This window comes from Cryptotermes secundus, unplaced genomic scaffold (assembly GCF_002891405.2).
Source record: "Cryptotermes secundus unplaced genomic scaffold, Csec_1.0 scaffold112, whole genome shotgun sequence".
NCBI lineage: Eukaryota > Metazoa > Arthropoda > Insecta > Blattodea > Kalotermitidae > Cryptotermes > Cryptotermes secundus.
Window position 1 is genome coordinate 2165412 of NW_019718271.1, and position 23116 is coordinate 2188527.

The following is a 23116-nucleotide window of genomic DNA, read 5'->3' on the forward strand; positions in this document are numbered from 1 at the left end:
TTGAGGGACTCCAACAGTAACAGGCTCCCATTTAGAGTAGAATTTAATTGAGTCAGAAACAACTATTACTCTCTGGTATCTATCTGATAAATAGGATCTAATTACATCATTAGCCCTTCCCTTAATCCCGTAATGATTCAACTTTGAAAGCAGAATATCATAGTTGACACTATCAAAGGCCTTGTGAAGATCACAAAAAGCACCGCCCACAGTTTCTTTTTTATTTAAATCAGTTAGGATATTATTAATAAGATAGTAAGCTGCATCATCTGTTGATCGTGCATGTCTAAATCCAAACTGTTCATTAGCAAGAATATTATTTTTCTTGATATGTTGTTGCATTCTATTATAGATTACCTTTTCAAAGATCTTAGAAATTGATGTGAGCAGTGAAATAGGTCTGTAGTTCGATGTGTCATTTTTATCACCTTTTTTATATATGGGCTTTATTTCAGAGAACTTTAATCTTAGTGGAAAATTGCCAGTTGTCCAGTTTTTGTCATCGGAAAGGAAAACTCTGGAAGTTTTTTTTTCATGCTGCCACATTTCTGCCACCATGTTAGGAATCACCCGGACAGAGAGATGGCTAGGAGATGGATCGGCAGAGGTGAACCAATTGCTTGGCCCCCTAGGTCACCATATTTAACACCAGTGGATTTTTTCTTGTGGGGTTATATGAAGAACACTGTCTACCAGGTTAAGATCAAAGACCTTCAACACCTGAAAGTCCGCATAAGGGACGCTGTGGCTACAGTAACATCAAACATTCTGTCATGCCATCAAGGGATATTTATTGAGAAAGTTATATACTTAAAAAAAAACCTTTAATAGTTTCACTTTGCAATGGTGTACCCCATAAATTTGTATAATAAATGCTTTCTGAGATATAATTATTTTATTTTCGATACCTTTCATTTGGACACTCTTTATATGAGCATGCAGTGTTCACCCTTTTGGAGGAGAGTCTGCAATTATATGTTTGCTTGTTTCAGTGTTTATCTTCCAATTCAAAATTTGAAGTCAGTGATCAAATAAATGGGTGGATGATGGATGTCTGCTCTATGATGCAGTCACTGAAATCACATGGCCTTGCTACAGCAACTCATATTCAATCATATCATGTGTTAAGTAATCCAGTGTTGGAGAGAGTCATCACCTCCCATCTGCAGACATTTGGTTGTACTGTTGTTATGGGAACATCTTCTGAAGACATTAATTCAGTGAGTTATACACAGGTGCACATTACCCATGTTTAATCCTATTTGAGATAGACCATCAAAAGTTATATTCATCTGCCCATTATTTGTAATAAAGTTTGACTATTCATTTCTGAATCAATGCATCTTGTTGCAGTATTTTTAATTACAGTATAAATCAGTAGTGTCCCACGAAGAACATTAATATTACCATCAGCTATCAAAATACAATATTATTAACTGATTGCAGTCATATTTTTACTACATATTTAGTTTCTCTCATCATTATCAGGCCCAGAACATTTTTAAAACATAAATTATGTGCATGCATCATAGCAGGGGGTGGGGTGGGGGGTGCTCGCACTTGTGCATGTAACCACAGAGTAAAACCCTCTTAAGACATTTTTAAAAACTAAACAAATTGACCTTATTGAAGCAGGATAACGTCTTGGAAGTGTAAACCATAAAAAAATAATTATTTTTTATAAAGAATTTTTCTTTTGAATTGAGGGTAACTTTATGAATGTATTATACAAAATTATTTGTGGGTTCACCTGAAATTCAACATTTATAGAACCAGATTTTCATACTTGAGAGAAGTTGTGGCAGCAGATAATTCGCTGTGCTGACAGCATTCTTGTGTACGCAAGTGGTAAGCTTGAGGAGTGCAGAACAGTACAAGAAGTCAGCCTTTGAACATTTAATGTATGATTTGAAGACTTTATGTGTGGTGTAGCACTGTAAAATTGGGAATGTGTGATTTATTGAAACTCTTGTAGTTCCTGTGTTTAAATTTGTGAAGACTAATGGAGATAGACTGGAGAGAGTAGCGTGGAGTACTTTTTTTTTAATTCGCTAATGGGGTGTGAAGTCTAGCTGGGTCCACTCGGCATGGCGGCCACTGATTGGCCTATTGTACCTGCCCTGGGTGATTATTATGATGAAGAATTTGGTGGAATGAAGATTGGCAGGGGAAACCGAAGTACTTGGAGAAAACCCGCCCCAGTGCCACTTTGTCCACCACAGATCCCACTTGACCAGACCTGGGATCGAACCTGGGCTTCCACGGTGGGAAGCCAGTGACTAACAGCTTGAGTTATGGCACAGCCCAATGTGGAGTGCTTTGTAACGTGAAAATCAGTAACAGTGTTAAAATTATTTGTAGTAATGGCCTGTAGGTGGTTAATAAATCCAGTTACCAATCTGAAACCCATCTTCAGTCACTGTGACACGTGACAGTATTGTCACATGTAGGGGGTATATGTGTGATGAAAATAACGGGTTCTAAATCGGGTAATTGGATTTATCGGCACTTTGGTTACAAGTTCTCTTAATCACACTCAATTATAATGCTATCACTATTCTACACACTTTCAGTTCACCGTTACACGCACACACATGAGGATTCTCACTAACACTCGAATCACTCTGAAGTCTTCTTGCCATTTCTTGTTCAGTCACCCAGGAACCTCAGAACTCAACTAAAATTCATCTTATCCACATGTGGACTCGCGTTATATAGCTGCAGCATGAACAGTGCAGACCACAGTTCTATTGTGTGGTGTAGTCACATGATAGCTATACAGCTAGTTCATTGGTGCACTGACTGCTGCCTAGTAATGAGCTATACCATTCATTCACTGAGACACAGCTTCCATCGTTGCCTGTTGAGATGTCTTTACAGAGCCTTTTCCTGACAGTGTATTGATCAAATCCATTACAATATACAGTAAAACTTGGTTATAGCAACATCGGTTTCTGCGACACCTTGTCTATTGCGTCAAATATTCAATGGTACGAACTAATTCCTCATAAAGCAACTGTTTTTATACCTTGCTTAGTACGACATGCACAAATGCATCAACCTCGTATGTAACGTCATTTTCATTCCTGAATTTCTCTGATATGGACATTGAACGTAATTTAGAAAGTGTGTATTGGGCAAGTAACAGGAAACAGATGAAGATAACTGATTACTGTACTCGTATCTAGGTACAGTAAGGCACAACAATTGATGTAATCTACTGTAATCTGGTGAGTAGGCCTACCTTTAATATACAGTATTAGTGCGGTGTGTATTATCAGTGAAAAGCGCTGTAATATGTCTTTGATATTACACATTTGGGCAATTCCACGTTAATGTTACATTAGTCTCTACTTAACTACGTATTTCACTAAAAAAAATGCAACATTTTAACTCGATTTTTGGTAGATTTTTACGACTAACGTAAGGCTACTGTGGAAGTGCCCATTTCGGTTACGACGACATTCGTTTATAACGACACTATTTTTAGGTCCCTTTGATGACGTTATAACCAAGTTCTACTGTATATTAAAACTACTGAAATACTGTGTCTAGTATGTAACAATGTGTCATGCTGTAATTGTATAATATTAAAGTTTAAGTTCTTTTTTTCTTGGGGTGAGACTTAGTCCACTTGGTACAGCAGCCACTGTTTGGCCTATTGTACCAGCCCCGTATGATAGATGATGATTGTGGAGCAGGCGGTTGAATGTGAATTGGCAGGGGAGACTGAAGTATTCGGAGAAAACCTGCCCCAGTGCCACTTTTTCCACCAGAAATCCCACACGACCTGACCCGTGCTCGAACAGTGGCCACTGTGGTGGGAAGTTGGCAACTACCCACCTGAGGTATGGCATGGACCTAACAATTTAAGTTAGTCAGTATTATACAGTTTAAGTTATTACAGTATTATGAGTGAGGGTAATGAATAGATAAGGGATAGGCCTTGACTGGCCCTTGCACTGTGACCATCATATGTGAGGGGAAGGCAGTAGACTTGTTAAAATTCTTCAGTGATGTATCTTCTAATACAAATATAGTCACTAATAATGTGGCACACATCGGAACCTTTCAGACAGAGTTGTGTTGACAGCTCTTAATTTTATGGTTCTAAAATAGTGCTTGTAAATGTACTACTCTGTCCAAAAAGTATCCTACCTTGGGCCGCAAAAAAAAAGTTCTGTATCTGGGTGGTTACAATACCTAAACACCTTCAAAGTAGGCCCCTTGTGACTCCACACACTTAGCTCAGCGGTCCTTCCATCACTGGAAGCAATTCTGGAAGGCTTCTTTTGGAATGGTATGCAGCTGCGCCGTCGTGTTCTGTATGATGTTCTCGCAGCTGTCAAAACGGCAGCCTTTTAGCAATGTCTTCAATGTTTTTAAGTATGTATGAACTTTCACAGATAGTTTATTCTGTGTGTGGTTTATATGCCCAATTGTGTGTTGGTGGAGAGAGATATGGACTAGCTCTGTTGATTAGGTCCAACTGAATAGGTTCCACCTGAAGACTGAGACAAAATCCACTCTCCGAAACATGTGTTTAAATAAAAACTGGACAATGGCTAATGTCCAGAAACACAGTAATTGTATTAATATACTTTCATCACAGACTTCTAGATCTTATCTACCTCAGTAGGTTAGATGTTGAGAAAACAAATTAATGGTACTGTTTTTGGTGGCCCCAGTGACTAATGTTCATTCTTGCATACTTTGCATGTAAAGAAAAGTCATGGGAAACACTGAGAATATTTTATTCTGTTGCAGTTAATTCTGTTCTTGGCTCTGTTCTTGGATACAGATGAACTACATTGTTCACGGTTTGTGCTTCCTCCTGAGAAATGTTCTTTCCATGCTGCTCTCTTCTTGCAGGTAAACTTCTGTAAACAAATACTACTGATTGTTTTGATGTAGAACTATGGCTTCATGGACTTTGTGGTTTGTTATGCACTTTCAAGATCTTTTATATTACATAAAAAGTAAAGCTGTCCCTGTACCAGGTCGTGAAGGCCTTATAAATCATATATTGAACAACTCATTGTTTTTAGCCTACTTTACTTATTTTGAAGAAATAAAAATAAGCTTATGATATCATTGTGGTGTATGTGTATCCCCATCAAGTTTTGAATGCCTGAACCAATCTTTATAAAACCAAGTCTGTGTATCATGGCACCTGAGCCCATCCCATCAGTCTGTGTGTTGTATATGTATCCTCCTATCATTGCCCAGTAAAAATGTTACCACAGCAATGATTACACACAACAGTAGAACTATTTTCATTGGTTGCATCCTGTTGTGTGTTCCAGATATATGTAGGAATAATGTTAACCGCCAATGCAACAAATATACTCAGTTTTAAAGTTTTACAATTCGATCTTTGTTCATGCTACATGTTTCAGTCATATAAGACCATCATCAGGCAGTTATATGTAGGAATACATATAGTTATTGCACTACCGATATGGATCCATACCAGTATATAATATGACACGTTGCACTGGTCTGGATCCATATCGGTAGTTCAATAACTACTACAGCAGTGGGCTGTGCCAGCTCAGACCTCTCAATGGTCTTCCCAGAAGTAGGGAGTAACATTTCTTTTCCAGTTCATCAAGATGTGTTATGAGGACAGCTTTTCTCCACACCACTTAACCACTTTTTTCCATCTCTGATGAAACGTGAACTTTTATTTTACAATGTCATTAAAATCACATTTTGTTTTTCTGTTGTGACATGTTTTGGCCCTATAAGGCCAACCACATTCAACTGTTGATCAACTGAAACCACCAAACTGTATTAGCTTGTATGTCAATATATTACATGCTGCCATTGCATGTCATTTGAGAATGCCTGCTCACGCTTAGCCATGCTACCTTCATATTGCGGCATCCACACTCTGTAATGTATAATATTGTCACGTGACAAATAATTTCATGCCTTATTTGATATAGCGAATTTATTCCACTCGCTTTTACAATCACACAATTTACAATCTGACAATTACTGCCATTTGCAGTATCACAAATACTCTTACAAAGATAGACAGCTGTTGACTGGTTAACTGACTCACTGCTGGCTAACTCATAACTCGTAACTGCTGCCTTGAGAACTGTCTTCGGCGGCTGTGTAATTCCCTTATAAACCCTCAGCCAGACAATGGGAAAACAGTTACGTAATAGGCACCACTGTTGTCTGGTGCCGTGTTTACAGGTGTTACTGGCAATGCTGTCAGGAGTTGTTTATGGCTGCATAGCAACTGCAGCATCCCTTGGCCACATCACTGCTGGCGGGGTAGGGGAAGGGGCATTGACTTGCCTATTACCCTAGTAACGACAGCGCTCCGATGGTGTTACGTCACTGCTGGCGGGGGGAGGAGTGTCCTGCATAGTGCAACACGTCACACTGCTCCCTCCTTAAGGCTGTTCATCCCGAATAGCCTAACAGTGCACCCCCCTTCCTTTTCTTCCAAGGATGTGCTTGGTGAGTGTCCTGTTGTTTGGGCTACTCCTCGCAGTGACTATTATCCGGCTGTTAACAATATAATGTCACATGTTTGGAATCTGGAAGAGTTACTTCCATGGAAATACAATAACAGTGGGCTGTTGCATGGGAATGCCCTGAGCAACAGACGCGTTTCCCCAGATGAAAGGACAACAGAGAGTTTGTTGCGAAAACAGCGGATTATTGAAACCGTAGAAACAAACCACTTCCTTGGTAACTGGTATAGGACATGTGAGACAAACTGTTGAAGACGGTGTTCACTAAGCAGTCCGGACAATGCCTATATAAGGGGGCAATGTGACTTTGACTTTGAGATACCCCGAGAGAGAGCTGGAGGATAGCCATCATTGAGTACAGTTGAAATATAGCCGCCACAGAAGTCAAGGTTGGGGGCCAGAGTTGGAAGATAATAATTGGATAATAATAATTGTACTCGTAACTGTGAGTGAGTGATTGTGGCTCATAAACTTGTTCACCAAATCTGAAACCCACGTGAAATTATTTGTTGCACTGCACAGGCAGTTCATTAATGCAAGTTTAAACACTTTTCTCCTGTTCCATGTGGCTGTTAGCATGTGAGCTTCTTTGGGATGTATTTAGTTTTAATCTTCCTTAATTTTCAAAATAAACAGGTTTCTGTACTTTGGTTCTGTATGCTGCGTAAGTCCCACATTAAGCATCTGAAACATTTTCAGACAGACGGAAAGAATAAAACATTTACATGGGCAGGGCACTTATTGAGAAACAGAATAAACTTTATTCCAGCTATTTCACTTTTTCTGTTCTTTAAGTAATGGAGAATAAAATGGAATACTGTGCTAGGAAGTAGATATTACTAAATGGGGAAGTGGTACTCATTGTGATGGTGCTGTCATCTACCATTGTAATAAATAATCATCACAGTTAAAAGAAACTTCAAATATTACAGCTTATATTTAAATTTGGACTTATATGTTTCAGTAATGGATTTACATGCCATGATATTTTAATTTAAATTAAAATAATTTGGAAACCAAATTTAATCTTCTTTTCAGTTTTATGCTTGATGTATTACTATTTTTACCAAACTATGTCATTACCTTAAATGATATTGTATTGAAAAACATAATTGTATTAAACTTAGTAAATTACCCTTGGATCTACTGGTTATTTAATATTAATTTTTGCCATGATACATTCTCTTCACTGCTCTCTCTCACCTATATGCACTAGAAAGGAAAGCCAGTGTAAGAAGAATCATTGACAGATTAATATATATTCAGAATTTACAGCTGTTGATTTTAAGTCTTGTGATTTAAATCAGTATATTACTGATCAGTGGAAGCTGAGGTCTTTTCCTTTTTATTTCTTTTCTTTCTGTGGTGCCTGTATTAATCATTTCACTGTTATGGCTAGACTTGTTCTACCATACCACAAAGTCCATTGCACATTATGGACAGAACATGTTTCCACTACGTATAGTGAATATTATAACAAAGTGTGGCCAGTGTGTAAGGCTGACAACCTTACCGCCATCTCTGAGCCGATTGTCTAGATAATGTGGGACCCTCAATGTCTCATGTCCATATGGGCCTTAACGGCCTGTTACGGGGATAGCTTTACTTACTTACCTGTTGGTTATGTCAAGAAATTCTATATTAAAGAAAGACATTAATGTCATGCATACACATTCAGTTTTGAAAGTAGTGGTATTGTATATAAGCATACAGGGATGCACATATAAATTGTGCAGCTCTGATCACATTCAGAAAATTATGAGAATATTGACCACTACAGCTGACTGACTTTATTTTGCTAACTGTGTAAGGTTTCAAATAGTGAACATCAGAAATCTTCAAAACACTGCACCCTGTAAATGATGTACAAAGGAGGTAGTGGTTTCAAACTAAACATTGGCAGCTACGGTATTTAAAATACTTCTGGAATGAGTATTCTGTTATTGCACTTAACATCTTCAACTTCATAAATGCTACGAATATCAGTTAAAGTAGGGCCAAAAGAATATTGAGAGACGAAGTGATAAGCATCACATTTATATACTGAGTTTCAGAGTTAGTGAGTGCCTGTTACATGTGTTTAGGGACTGCTTCTGAATGAGTTCGGTTGTCGAGAATTGTGCTCCATAGAATTGGCTTCAAACCCATATCCTGTAACTGCAGTGGATCTGACCCGAGGAGCTCAGGCAGCAGCAGTAAAACAAACTCCACTTCGCCACCACAGGTGGCAGGTGACTTGGTGGGAATACCATCTGCTTTCAGAAGAAGGGAAGGCTGAAGGACCAAGACATCCGGTGCATGAGTAAGTGACTTACTGTTTTGTTTAAAGGATTGCTATTCCCCTAGCAAGTTTTATCCATTCATTTGTGTGAGTATCACAGAATCTGGTTTTGACCCTACAAGTGTCAAATGTTGATAATGTTCTGATATGTTGGGTTTTTGGACTTTATCCATCGTCTTGGTTTTTAAGATAACAAATAAAAACAATGTTTCGGAAACTGGATCTGTTTCCGTCCTCAGGTGAAGGAAAACACCTAACCAGTTGGGTCCGTTAGAAAGAGCTAGCCTCAATCACTGGACAAACCGATGTCACAAAACATGAAGATTATAAACACCTGAGACCAGTTTCCGAAACGTCGTGTTTTTATTTGTTATCTTAAAGTTGGATAAAGTCCAAAAACCCAACATATCAGTGTGTTATACACCATCGTCAGAATCCTATAGTAACTAGTTCATAATGTTGTCTTTATGCAGGTGTGTATGGTGCCCAGGTCAAAATTTTTGTCCCTGCAAAACTTGCCATGTTTACAGTATATGACGATTTTTGACATTTTATCTGAATTGCATGTTCAAGCATTTGGATGGAATTTTTTTTCCGTGTATATGAAGTTCTTAAGGGGATTTTCTACGGTGAACTCTTGATCAGCTCTTGTAGTTCAGATAACTAAAAAGCAACAGATAATTTTAAAAAATCTGGAAATATTCACTATCCATGCTGCATTCAACCCTGAAAGTCAGTTATTACTAAATTATAGAGTAATTAACACCATCCAGCGAGATTCAGTTTGTAGATATTTATTGCCTTTACATGATCAACTGCAGAAGGCATAAGATCAACAGGTTCAGGAACTGCTATTACAAAGTTTATAATATATACTTAGAAGTTTTTATATTTACAATTATTTGGATTCAAATCTTATTAATGTCTGATATATAAGATCTTGAACTCATATGGTTTTTATCCTTGTGCCTCTTCTGTTAAAACAGAAAGTTGGGTTATTATTTGGAGTCCTGAGAGGTACCCACAGTGATGTCCCATTTTTTTACCTTTTTATGGTTTTGCAATTTATATACACATACACACACTATTGTTGTGATGTCTAGTTGTTTCCTTTCTGCTTTTGAGGCACTGTTTTGTTGTGTGCTGTGTAGCATATTTATACCCTTGTTATGGTGTGTGTCTGTCTATACAGGGTGTCCCAGGAGGAATGGACCAAACTTCGGGAGGGTGTTCCTTATGTTAAAGTATGCCGATATAACCCAAAACACCTATGTCCAAAGTTGAACGGTTATGGAGATAATGGCCAGAGAAGTGTGAAACTTTGACCGGTGTTGCACACTTGTTGATTACAAAATACATATTAAAACTGGCAGGAATATGTGGATTCTGTAATGTTAATAATGTACGTAACATAAAACTAACTTGTGAGTGACATGAAGCCATAAAATTGAAGTACAAAATACTCGCTCGCCATGTCATAATTGTCCTTAGGGTTTCCAAGCACTATACATGACACATGAATGGCAAGCGCTGACGTAACTTGGCTGACTGCGCGTTCTGATAAAGCCAACTACATAAGTACGGCTAGGGTGAATCACGGCACTCAAGGACAAACATAGATAAGGCCTCTCAGCTGATAGGTATAGTCCGTAGACCCGCTAGAAGACCACACTTTTCTCGGGCCATTATCTCCGTAACCGTTCAACTTTGGACATAGGTGTTTTGGGTTATATCGGCATACTTTAACATAAGGAACACCCTCCCGAAGTTTGGTCCATTCCTCCTGGGACACCCTGTATATACGTGGGGCAATCCAAAAGTTACCGAAATTTGAGTTTTGCGCGCGAATGGTTATGAGTACATCGAAATACCGCTAGGTGTCTCCTCACACATCCTTCTTGAATCAATGTGGCAACGGGCATCGAGTTGAGTGGTTGGATTTATTATTGGTGAACGTATTTCCATTGTTGTGTTTCTGTGAGTTTGCAGTTTTGCAATGGCTGACCTGAGAGAGCAGCGTGTCTGTATAAAGTTTTGTTTCAAATTTGGGAAAAACGCTGCAGAAACGCACCAAATGTTGAAGCAAGCTTTTTATGAAAACAGTTTAGGCCAGACACAAACTTACAGCTGGTATAAGCGTTTTAAAAATGGCCGAACATTGACTGATGATGACGATCGTTCGGGATGGCTGTCAACTGGCAAAACAGCAGAAAATGTCGCGAAAGTTAGGGATCTGATTCTGCAAGATCGTAGACTGACCATCCAAGACATCTGTAACACCTTGGGACTAAGTTATGGTACATATCAACGAATTTTGTCAGAGGAGCTGAACATGAGGAGGATTGCAGCGAAGTTTGTGCCATGACTGCTGCAAAATGAACAGAAGCAGCATCACTTGGAAGTCTGCAGGGAACTTCAGCAACAGCTTCAAGAGGATCCAAACTTTCTTTCGAAGGTTGTCACTGGTGATGAAAGTTGGGTTTATGGCTATGACCCTGAAAGCAAGCAGCAATCATTGCAATGGAAGAGCCCTTCTTCACCTTGGCCAATAAAAGCTCGACAAGCCAAGAGCAACATTAAGTCCATGTTGATCTGTTTTTTGATATTGATGGGATTGTTCATAAGGAGTTCGTCCCTCCTGGTCAGACAGTCAATAAAGAGTTCTATCGCGATGTTCTAAGGTGTTTGAGGGAGGATATGAGGAGAAAACGTCCAGAGAAGTGGCGCACGAACAACTGGGTACTCCACCATTACAACGCACGACCGCATACGGCTTACATTGTGAAGGAATTTTTGGCTAAAAACAAGATGGCAGTTGTTCCCCACCCACCATACTCGCCAGACTTAGCTCCATGTGACTTCTTTCTCTTTCCCAAGATGAAAATCAAGTTGAAGGGGCGAAGATTTGATACAGGTGAGGAAATTCAAGCGGAAACGCAGACTGTACTAAACACCCTAACAAAGAAAGACTTCCAGGATGCATTTGAGAAGTGGCAGAAACGCTGGGATTGGTGTATGCACTCCCAAGGGGACTACTTTGAAGGTGATGGTGCAGAATAAGATCTAGGTAAGATGTAATTTTTTTTTCGTTGGGACTACAGCCCCATTGGGCCTAGGCCTACCTCCATGAACTCCATTCACTTCGGTTTTTCTAGATCTTACACATACGGTAGGACTCCTTGGGCGAGTGATCAGCTCGTCGCAAGGCCTCTACCTGTAGNGTTATAATATATATATATATATATATATAAATAAATAAAAACGTAACTGTTGGTTTGTCTCTGGTCGAAGATCTCTGAAAGTTCTTCACCAATTGCTTCGAAATTTTGACAGAAGGTTGCATTCGAATACGCGCGTGTTTTTATATACCTATTATGTATATGTCACGCCTGTGACAGGTAAAAACAGGTAAAAAACATGTCACGTGTTCGGAATCCAGGAGTCGTTTCCATAATAACGCTAGAACAGACTGTTGCATAAGTTCTGTTGCGTAACAACGGATGAAACCAGAAAGTATACTTCCATGGAAACGCAATAACAGTGGGCCATTGCATAGAAATTGAGGTTCCATTGCATAACGACGGATGAAACCAAACACTTCTACAAGGTGTTCTGTGCTAGCATTTCCTAAGCAACAGATGAAACTAACTCTTTGATTAGGTATTCCCTATCCCGTCCGACCACTGGCTATTTGTATAAGAGAGTGTAGCTCCGGCGACTGTTCAGTATCACGAGTAACTCGAGTATCACGAGTCTGGAATAACCGCCGAGGAAGTGAGTCTGGAGTATAGTATATTTTTCATTGTTTTCATTTCGTTTTCTTAACTGTTCTTATTTTTCAGTGCAATTGGCGGTGGGATTGAGCTGTGTCGATTGATCTGCGTTTGAATTGAAATATTTTGTTAGTATTTTTTATTTTTTTTTGTTTCTTTGTTTTCCAGTTCGTATTCTTTCCTTTTTTAATGTTCTGCAATTTTAACAGTTGCATAGGATAAGAAGTTCCATTGCGTAACAACGGATGAAACCAGAAAGTATACTTCCATGGAAGTGCCGAATATAAACAGTCTACAGGAAGCCGCCGCCAGAGGCAGTCGAGATCCAGCCACGACAACATAGGCAGCAAAGCACTGGGCCAGGAGCTAAGCGAAATAGAATTAGTTTTGTTACTGCAAGTGGCAGTTCTTGCAAAGTATATAAGTGTAAAAGTGAAGAAAAATAAATACTCGCGTGACATGCCCAAATACGTTACATCTATATAAATATAAATTGGATTTTTATAGATTATATAGATTTTTTAATGTTTTGCAATTTCATACGTTTTAGTTATAACTTTCTTTCTTCTTCGGTGCAATCGTTCTGCTTGCAGAAGAAAAAGCTTAAGTCGTCGTACTCATGGAGCGGAAGCAATGCGTCGAGTAATTTCAAATCTAATTGGGGAAGAACGGGCAGACTGAGCCACAGCAAGGCGTGGCCGGGCACAGCTAGTATATAAGTAAAAATGTAAATGTTCGTTTGTTCAAAATCTTAAATCCCCGAAAGTTCTTCACTGATTGCTTTGAAATTTTGACACAAAGTTGCATTCGTATACGCATGTGTTTTTATATATCTATTATATAGCTGTCACACGTGTGACAAGGTAAAACATGCTTCTTTTGAAAAACAGCGCCATCTGTTGGACTTAAAAGCAACACACGCTATACTAAATATTTTACGATTCAATTTCACTGTTTCCGATTGCATTGTTAAATTCGATTTTCATAGATTTCGATTTATTTTCATTTTGATTTAATTATTTCGCGTGACATTGCGTTGGAATTGAGCTGTGTCGTTTACCATAGCGTTCAGTTCATGAGTATAGTTTATTTTTTTCTTCTTTCATTGTTTTTCATTTCGTTTTCTTAACTGTTTTCCTTATTTTTCAGTGCAATTGGCGGTGGAATTGAGCTGTGTCGGTTGATCTGCGTTTGAATTGAAATATTTCGTTAGTATTTTTTATTTTTTTGTTCTTTGTTTTCCAGTTCGTGTTCTTTCCTTTTTTAATGTTTTGCAGTTTTCTATGTTTTTGTTATAACTTTCTTTCTTCTTCTTGAGTGCAATCGATCTGCTTTAGTTCATCCAAATAATGCCTCGCAGAAGATCCAACTTAGGTCGTCGTACTCGCGGAGTGGAAGCAGTGCGACGAGTAATTGCAAATCAAACTGGGGAGGAATGGGCATCAGCGAACGAGTGAAACAGGCAAAGAATGGCTCAAATACGTGCTGAGGAAGCAGCAGAGCGACATGCAGCCAGACTTGAGGATGCACGTTTGCGAGCATGGCAATCGCGTTCTGCAGCTTCAGATCTGCTTCGTTCTCAACAAAATGAATGCGACAGGCTGAGAGTGGCTGAAAAACGTCAATGAGAAACAGCAGATCAGCGTCAAACACGACTCCATGCTCAGCAATCACGCGATTACAATCGCCTTGCATTCCGGTACAGCCCAGCTGAAGATTATAGTTTGAGCCAGCATTACTATCCAACACAGTTACAGGAAACGATGGATATCCTTCATACAGAAGAAGATGAGCAGAAGATGGCTGTAAATTAGCAACCATACAAATGCGAAACGGTGACATCGAAGTGGATAACCGGTGGGTTGTTCCATATTCGCCTTTGCTATCAAAAACATACAAAGCGCACATAAACATGGAATACTGTAACTCCGTTAAATTGATCAAATAAATTTGTAAGTATGTGAATAAAGGCAGCGACATGGCAGTTTTTGGCGTGCAACCAGAAAGAAGTGATAGGAATGTGGTCATATCGATGAAATCGCACAGTATCAGGCTGGAAGATACATAAGCAGCAATGAAGTTGTATGGCGAATTCTTTCATTTCCCATACATGAATGAAGTCCAGCAGTTGTTCACTTAGCAGTACATCTAGAAAATGGACAACGCGTTTATTTCACAACTGCAAATGTGCAACAAATAGCCCTGAATCCACCGGCTACAACGTTAACTGCTTTCTTCGCATTATGTCGAAATGACGCATTTGTGAAAACACTGCTGTATTCGGAAGTGCCTACGTATTACACATGGAATGCGAGTAGAAAATCATTTGAACGACGCAAACGAGGAGAATGAGTCGACGGACAAACTGGCATATTCAAAGAAACTACAATAGGCAGACTGTACACCGTGCATCCCAATCAATATGAATACTTCTTTCTTCGCATGCTCTTGGTAAATGTGCCCGTCCAATGTCTTTCCAGCAATTGAGAATTGACACTGGGATGTATGCATTACTGACGCATGCAACACGTCACATCCACATCAAATTCGTGCATTGTTTGCAATCATATTGACTGCCTGCTCTCCTTCATCTCCAACAGAGTTATGGGAAGATGGCTGAAGATATTTTCTGTTGAATACGCAAGGAAAATTCCAATATGAACATGGATGTCACAGCAGAAATCTACAATGAAGCGTTGATAATGATTGAAGATTTGTGCTTAGAAATCGCGAACGAAGTTCTCAATCAATTGGGAATGCCATCACCAAATCGATCTGCTGCTGCTTCGTTCAATGTATAATTGCGTCGTGAACAAAATTACAACCCGGGTGATCTTTTGTCATATGTGCAATCAAATATTCCTAAGATAACGCTTGAGCAAAAAGGCATTTACGATCAAATAATGCAAACTGTCAATAACGCAAACTTATTGTTTGGGATGAATGCACAATGGCACACAAAAAAACGATCGAGGCTCTTCATCGATCACTGCAAGATTTGCGTGGAAACATCAGACCATTTGGGAACGCATTATTATTGCTTGCAGGAGATTTCAGGCAAACATTACCTGTAATTCCTCGATCGACACCTGCGGACGAAATAAATGCTTGCCTGAAATACTCTACTTTGTGGCGACACGTAAAGACGTTAAAATTAACTACAAATATGCGTGTCCAGCTGCAAAACGATCGATCAGCTGAGATATTCTCACATCAATTGCTGGAAATTGGGAACGGAAAGGTGCCGGTTGATCTGACCTCAGGACGAATTTCGTTGCCTCATAACTTCTGCAATTTAGTGACGTCAAAAGAAGAATTGGTTGAAAAAGTATTTCCCAATATTCAAACCAATTATAAGAATCATGATTGGCTGAGTGAACGAGCTATTCTTGTGGCCAAGAACAAAGACGTCTACGAACTTAACAATATCATTCAGTCTAACATTCAATGCGAGGTAGTCACATACAAGTCCATCGACACTGTTTAGGAAGCAGATGAAGCGGTTAATTATCCAACAGAATATTTGAATTCACTCGATCTGCCAGGGATGCTACCGCACGTACTACAATTGAAAATAGGCGTGCCAATTATCATGTTGCGAAATATCAACCAGCCAAAGCTTTGCAACGGCACGCGGCTCGCAGTAAAAAATTATTGAGCAACGTTGTAGAAGCAACAATCTAGACAGGACCTTTCAAAGGTGAAGATGTCCTCATTCCTCGCATTCCTATGATTCCAACGGATGTGCCATTTCAATTTAAGAGATTGCAATTCCCAATTCGATTGGCGTTTGCAAACACCATCAACAAAGCTCAGGGCCAATCTTTAGAATTGTGCGGTTTAGATCTAGACATGGGTTGCTTCTCACATGGACAATTATATGTTGCGTGTTCTAGAGTCAGCAAACCAGACAATCTCTATATCTGCACAGACAGTGGAACAACAAAAAATATTGTATACCCACAAGCATTGTGAAATTAAACATATTAGAAACGTGCGCTTTCTCTTTTCTTTCTTTTCCATTTAACCAGACTGAGCCACAGCAACCTCTGAGGACTCCAAATAATACCCCAACAACTGCTGTAGTTGGACATGGATGGAAATGGTTTAACATGGTTAAGTGAATTTCTCATCATATAACATTGTTTATGGCGGCACACGGTAGCATAATTGGTTGAGGCACTATGCTGCAAGTCGGAAGGTCGCGGGTTCAGCTCCCAATGAGATCATTGGATTTTTTCAATTGACCTAATCCTTCCGGCCGCACTATGGCCCTGGGGTCGACTCAGCCTCTAACAGAAATAAGTACAAGAAATTAATTAACTAATTTTCCTGAGGAGTAAAGAGCGGCCGGCGTTTAAGTCTGACAACCTTACTGCCCTCTTTGAACTGATTGTCTAGATAATGTGGGACCCTCAACATCTCACAACCCTATGGGCCTTCATGGCCTGCTACAGGGATAGCTTTACTTTTTTTTTATAACATTGTTTATAATGAATTTCTATGTATTATTTGTATATGTAACACTTAACTTTCTTAGTACCATTCACATGGGCTCATTAGTGTGGAAATGTCATGCGTATGTTTCAATTAGTGGCATTTGTATTACAGTGTGTTTCACAAGTAACGTGTGTTGGTCCCATTCCTGGAACAGATGCCAAATACAGGTACATTCACAATTTCATTATAATCCATCCCTGACATAAATGAACAGGAAGAACAAGACCATGGAATAATGGATGAAGGAGAGGTGGTAGAGATTTTGGTATTTCCATAAAGACATGTCCTACAAGGGTTGATGGATACACTCCTCCATCTTTCTATTAGTGGTGTTAAATTTAGTCTTCTATTTAATCGATTTCTTCCACCATATGTTCATGCCCTTTATTCTTTCAGGAGTATGTTGCATCCAGTGAAAGAAGGTGCAAGCCTTGTATGTAGTCTTCTGAAGGACCTGAGACATCTACCACCAGGTCTCTGGTTGACATATATACAGCTGTTTAAGCAGAAACTACATTCCTTGGCCTTTAACCTCCTCAGTCTTGTTTGCTGGATTAGGTATGATTCTAATTTATTGTCCTTAAAATTAAGTATTTAATCTGAAGTGCATTCCATATTTTTTATTCATCAGATTTTGTTGGTAGCGTGAAGATTTCCAGTAGCTCAAGTTGTCATAGCTTTTAAATTGTAAATACAGGATGTTTAGTTGAGTCAGAAACTTGCTATTTGCCAGAAAATGGTGGTAGTTTACTATGTGATTGTACAGGTGTCAGTACTGCTGGATGTCTTATCAGCTTCTGCTTACATATTAATTTCAGAACTGAATACTGTAAAAAGGAGACGCAGACTTGACATAGTTCATAAGAACTGCTGGAAGTGGCCCACTTTTTCTTTCAGGCATGCCTCACATCATATGAACATTTCTGAGATGCAGTCCAAAGGTTATTCAGGAAATGAAACAGTTAAATGTGTTATTTCATTCTGAAGAGCATATGTGTTTAAAGGATCATTATACTCTTTTTATCTTCAGGTTACCAAGAAATAAAAAGCACAGGTCTCATCTCATTATTTCTGTCACACAATTACAAACTGAAACTAAAAAATGATTTCATCAAAAAAATAAAAGAGGAACAATGTTTGTTTGCTTGGGTTTAATGTATCCAATATTTTCTCTTCATTATCGTAAAGAGTGTTGGACAAGTTAGTCCATACTGTTTTCCTTTTTCATTTTTTGATGAACTGCCAGTTTCACACATATATTATTTCAAACTTCATATTAGGTCTAAGCTCTTCCATTTTGTTGCCATAAATGGGGTTTTTAAAATGTTTGTATATGGTGTCAACCAAAGTACAGTAGATGTTTTGATGGGGACAGAACAATGAACATAGCACACATTGTTGTGTTCTGTGACATCTTCATCTAACTTAGGGCAGAGGAAGGGGAAAGCTGTGGCACAAGGAAAAGAAAATACTGCACAGTCAGTGCCTCGGTAAACTGCAGTAGAATTTAACTAGTCAAGTAAAACAAGCTGTTTTACTGAAGAGGTAATTCAGAGGATGTCATATGATGTACATCTCTCAGTGATTAAAACTTGGAAGGGGTAAGCGGATCTCATATTCTGGAATGCAGACTTTCTCCAAGCCAGTAGGACACGAGTGTTAATGGGACCTCTACAGACTGTTAACCATAAATAACTTCAGAAGTAGAACTGCAAGCGTAGTTGAAGAAAAATGTTGCCGTGGCAGCTAGTTACAGTTCGGTCATTATGAGGGTGTTGGGGAAAAATGTTCTGTGCAATGGTTTTTTATATATGTGACATTAAGAAGTTGAAGGTTCCAGGGGTTTTTTTCTGTGAAGCCCTCATTATAAGCTGTAATTACTGTGTTATTGTTTCACTGTGTTCGCAAGGAATGATTCTTAGCTCTGTCTGAATATCTTCAGTTAGGACATTTTGTTTGGATTTTTCCATTTTGTCACAACCATGACATACTGACAAGCTTCAGTACACATGACTCTGAGAACCTCCAAATTTGTTGTCTGTAAACTTTCTTCTGTATGAATGAATTGTGTACTTCATTGCAATAGTAATGGAATTCTGACATTAAAACAAACATATTAGAGCGAAAGCATTGAGTTTAATACACTCATGTATTACAGTATCTTTTTGAGTGTGTGAGTGGGTCATCATATCTTCAGGACATTCAGAGATCTTATTTGAAACAATATTAATACTCATTGCATGCCATGTAGAATGCATAGGAAGATGAGAAATGCACACAAAATTGTAATCCAAAAATCTGAAGGTAAGAGAGACACTTGGGATAAATAGGCTTATACATGAGTATAATATTAAAGCACAAAATAGGTTGTGAGGATGTGGACTGGGTTCATGTAACTCAGAAGAGTCCAGTGATGGGCTCTTCTGAACATGGTAATGAATTGTAGGGTTCTGTAAAAGGTGAGTAAATCTTAATTATCTGAGCAGATATTAGCTCCTTATGAAGAACTGTGACCGCCTCTGTGGTCTGGTGGTCACAGTTCCTGGCTACAGATCCAGAGGTCCGGGTTTGATTCCCAGCGTTACCAGATTTTCTGAGAAGTAGAGAGTCTGAAATGGGGTCCACTCAACCTCGTGAGAATAATTGAGGAGCTGTTTCAAGGAAATAGCAGCTCCAGTCTAGAAAACCAAAATTAACGGCTGTGGGGATTTGTTGCGCTGTTGACACGACGCCCTCTATTTGCTAAAGTTGGCACTAGTTTCGCTGACAGGCAGTGGTTGCTCAGTTGGTATAGTTCACTTGTGGACTAAAACCATGGATTTTTTTTTTTTTTGGTGTGAAGAACTGCACTGCGTGGAGTTGGTTGTTGAACCTTTGGAGTACCAGCTGATAATTTTCTTATATTGAAGAGTGTTTCTAATATGCAACTCTTTATATATTTTCAGTTGAGAATTTATAGGTTTTATTTTCCAAAGAAATAATATTGCACCTTCTTGCCATTCCTAGGATTAAACTTGCACCTCTTTGATCTTTTTTCATATTTATTGATTCAGTTTTCTTTACTCTAAGCTGCAAAAGAAAATTTTGGAAAATACAGAAGTAATATGAAAAGTGACTGCATTGATTCTGCATGCAGAAATGGCTCTGACAAACCTGGACACTGCAGATACTTAGCTCAGGCACTGGGCCTGGAGGAAGGAGACCTGCTTATTGTTCTGGCTGTCGCAGAGAAGCTGCAGCCTGGTGTATATGCCTTCGTCATGGATGATAATTCAGTTCCTAGGTGACTGCTTGAGGTATTGGTAATTAGAAAGTATAGTCAATTTGCCAATTTTATATTAATTTACACAATATTCTGTACTATAAAAGTAGAAGCATTGTTACATTAAACTTGTTATAATGAATCGATAGTTAACCCTTTCTGGTCATCGCTTTGAAAAAATTTCTGCAGCCAGATTGTCAAGGGATTTTTAAATGCCCACAGAGTCACTAAGCGAGCTGTTTTGCTCAAGAAGTTGGTACAACAAGGGCATAAAGTGAAAAGCAAAATGTGAACTTACCAGCACAATGCAAGAAGACAAATTCCCTGCCTTATAGTGGTGTATGACAATCAAGTGTGGAGAGAGGTTTTAGTGTTTTACTGGCTAAAATTGCTTTTCTCTAGAATAAAATATATGCATATTCCTTTCTTCTTATAACTATCACACTTCTATGTACACAAACAACAAAAACCCGATAAACTATAGGCCCCACACTAAAACTTTTTGAAGTTTTTGAGAGTGTGATTTATTTTGAACACAAACAACAAAAACCTGATAAACTATAGGCCCCACACTAAAACTTTTTGAAGTTTTTGAGAGTGTGATTTATTTTGAACACAAACAACAAAAACCTGATAAACTATAGGCCCCACACTAAAACTTTTTGAAGTTTTTGAGAGTGTGATTTATTTTGAACACAAACAACAAAAACCTGATAAACTATAGGCCCCACACTAAAACTTTTAGAAGTTTTTGAGAGTGTGATATATTTTGAAACATTCCCCAGGACACATGGATGTTCGATTTGTGCAGGTCTTAACAATAGAAGTTCTGAAATTTTGTATCTTGCATACCAGTTTGTCTCTATAACAATGTTATTCAAAAGCTCGTCATTGAAAAATGAACCAAAATAATCCATGAGCTCTGAATTTGGTAGAAGGTTAAGTTGTGGCCCTGCATTTTTAGTAAATGTGTATGCCTTGGGTTTCTTGTCCCACCCATCAACACACATAACACTTGTTTCACTCTCGCTCTCACTTTGACATTCCATTGCTGGATTCTTCATTCGCAGTTTCTTCTACATTTTCCAAATCCATCTGATCATCAGAGTCTATATTGAGTTCTTCATTTAACAGAACAATAACTGACTCTTCGTTCTCAACACACACAGTATTTTATTTCAGTTCTTTCATGCCAGAAGGCACACACATACGAGAACACAAAGCCATGTTCCTAATACTGATATGCAGTAATATATGAATGGCATTCGTTCCTCAAATAGTTCAGATTATGACTTCCAGATGGAAGGAGAATGCAGACTAAACATTCATGATTGCAGTGGTATAGTATACAGGGGCAAGTAGCGACATATGACCAACTTATCATTAGAGAAATGCGAAAAAAAAAACTTTGCGCACACATATCGACATTTGTCTGTGGGAGAACATAATCAGTGTTGATATATATCAATGTATGATGGGAAAGGGTTGACTATATAGTGCTGTATTTGTGGATATATAATAAGGATCGTAATAGTTTGCATCCTGTTGTGTGTCTCAAATAAGATATAAAGCATACAAGAATACACCATCTACACAGATACATATATAAATATAAAATAAGTCTTTGTCAAAATTTAACTGAATGTACTTAAGTGATACAATTAAAATTACAACCTAAAAGGTTAAAGTTAAAAATATGAGAAATTAAAAACCAGATGCTGAAGATTAAGACAATGAAAGTTAAGTGTGATATGTTGGGATTTTGGACTTTATCCATCGTCCTGGTTTTTAAGATAACAAATAAAAACACGACGTTTCGGAAACTGGATCTGTTTCCGTCCTCAGGTGAAGGAAAACACCTATTCAGTTGGGTCCCTTAGAAAGAGCTAGCCTCAATCACTGGGAAAACCAATGTCACAAAACAAGAAGATTATAAACACCTGAGACCAGGCTAAGTCCATGAGAGCTAATAAGNCTTTGAGACTCCTACATGTTGACTTATTTTTGCCAGTGGAAGTGACTATATGATAGAGCGCCCACGTAATGGAATCTTCTCATGTGGGATAGGTCATGACACGACCTTAATACTGTCTTGAACTTAAGCTCATAAATTGTTCCTTTCTTATGAGCGGACTATATGCAGGCTGCTCACTACATTGTTGTTGTCGCTGTGATGTAGCAGTACAGACTGGTACAATCTTGTAAGGAAGGCTGTGGCTCAAAAAGGGCTGTTTTGGCAGTGATGATGATTTATTATAATTTGATATACCTTTAATGTATAATGTGTTGTAAGACTGAAAAAAGTAAGTGTGTTATAGTTTATGATCCAAATGACAAAACACCTCTGATATCAGAAATTAATATTTCATATTCATCAGGAAAAATCTGAGTATGATTTTTAGTCTAAAGTTATTTACACTGATAGACAATGAGTCATGTTGCTTTTTATCAGCATTGTACAAACGTACTTAGACCAATGGATCAATCAGTCAAACAATCAATTTATTTGTTCCAAGAATCCATATTTGGTGATACAACCTCTGGATATAGAACAAGTCAGTAACTACATATTGTCACGTGTTGGGTGTATACGCGACAAATAACTTCACACCGTATTGGATATAGCGAATTTTATTGCACGTTCGCTCTTACAATCACACGATTTACAAATCTCACAATTACTGCTATCAGCAGTATCACAAATTATTGTATCAAATCTTCTAACCACGCGTTCGGGTCTTCTTTCCGTGACAGTTGCTAGATCCCAACTGTCTTCGGCAGCTGCTACACTTTAACTGTGTAA

The 23116-nt window shown here is 38.5% G+C and overlaps 1 protein-coding gene across 3 annotated transcripts in view; it reads left to right on the forward strand.

Moving 5' to 3' along the window:
* LOC111871525 (guanine nucleotide exchange C9orf72 homolog) overlaps positions 1-22134 on the forward strand; it is a 26561-nt gene extending 4427 nt beyond the window's left edge. For 2 of the 3 annotated variants that reach the window (XM_023864724.2, XM_033753679.1), the window contains exons 3-7: positions 993-1220; positions 4768-4872; positions 8582-8799; positions 17448-17609; positions 20188-22134. In XM_023864724.2, coding sequence (XP_023720492.1) covers positions 993-1220; positions 4768-4872; positions 8582-8799; positions 17448-17609; positions 20188-20338 — 864 coding nt within the window. In that variant the 3' untranslated portion in view covers positions 20339-22134. The remainder of the gene's footprint in view (positions 1-992; positions 1221-4767; positions 4873-8581; positions 8800-17447; positions 17610-20187) is intronic. The other variant, XM_033753687.1, reaches the window with a different exon arrangement.
* The last annotated feature ends 982 nt before the right edge of the window (positions 22135-23116 follow it).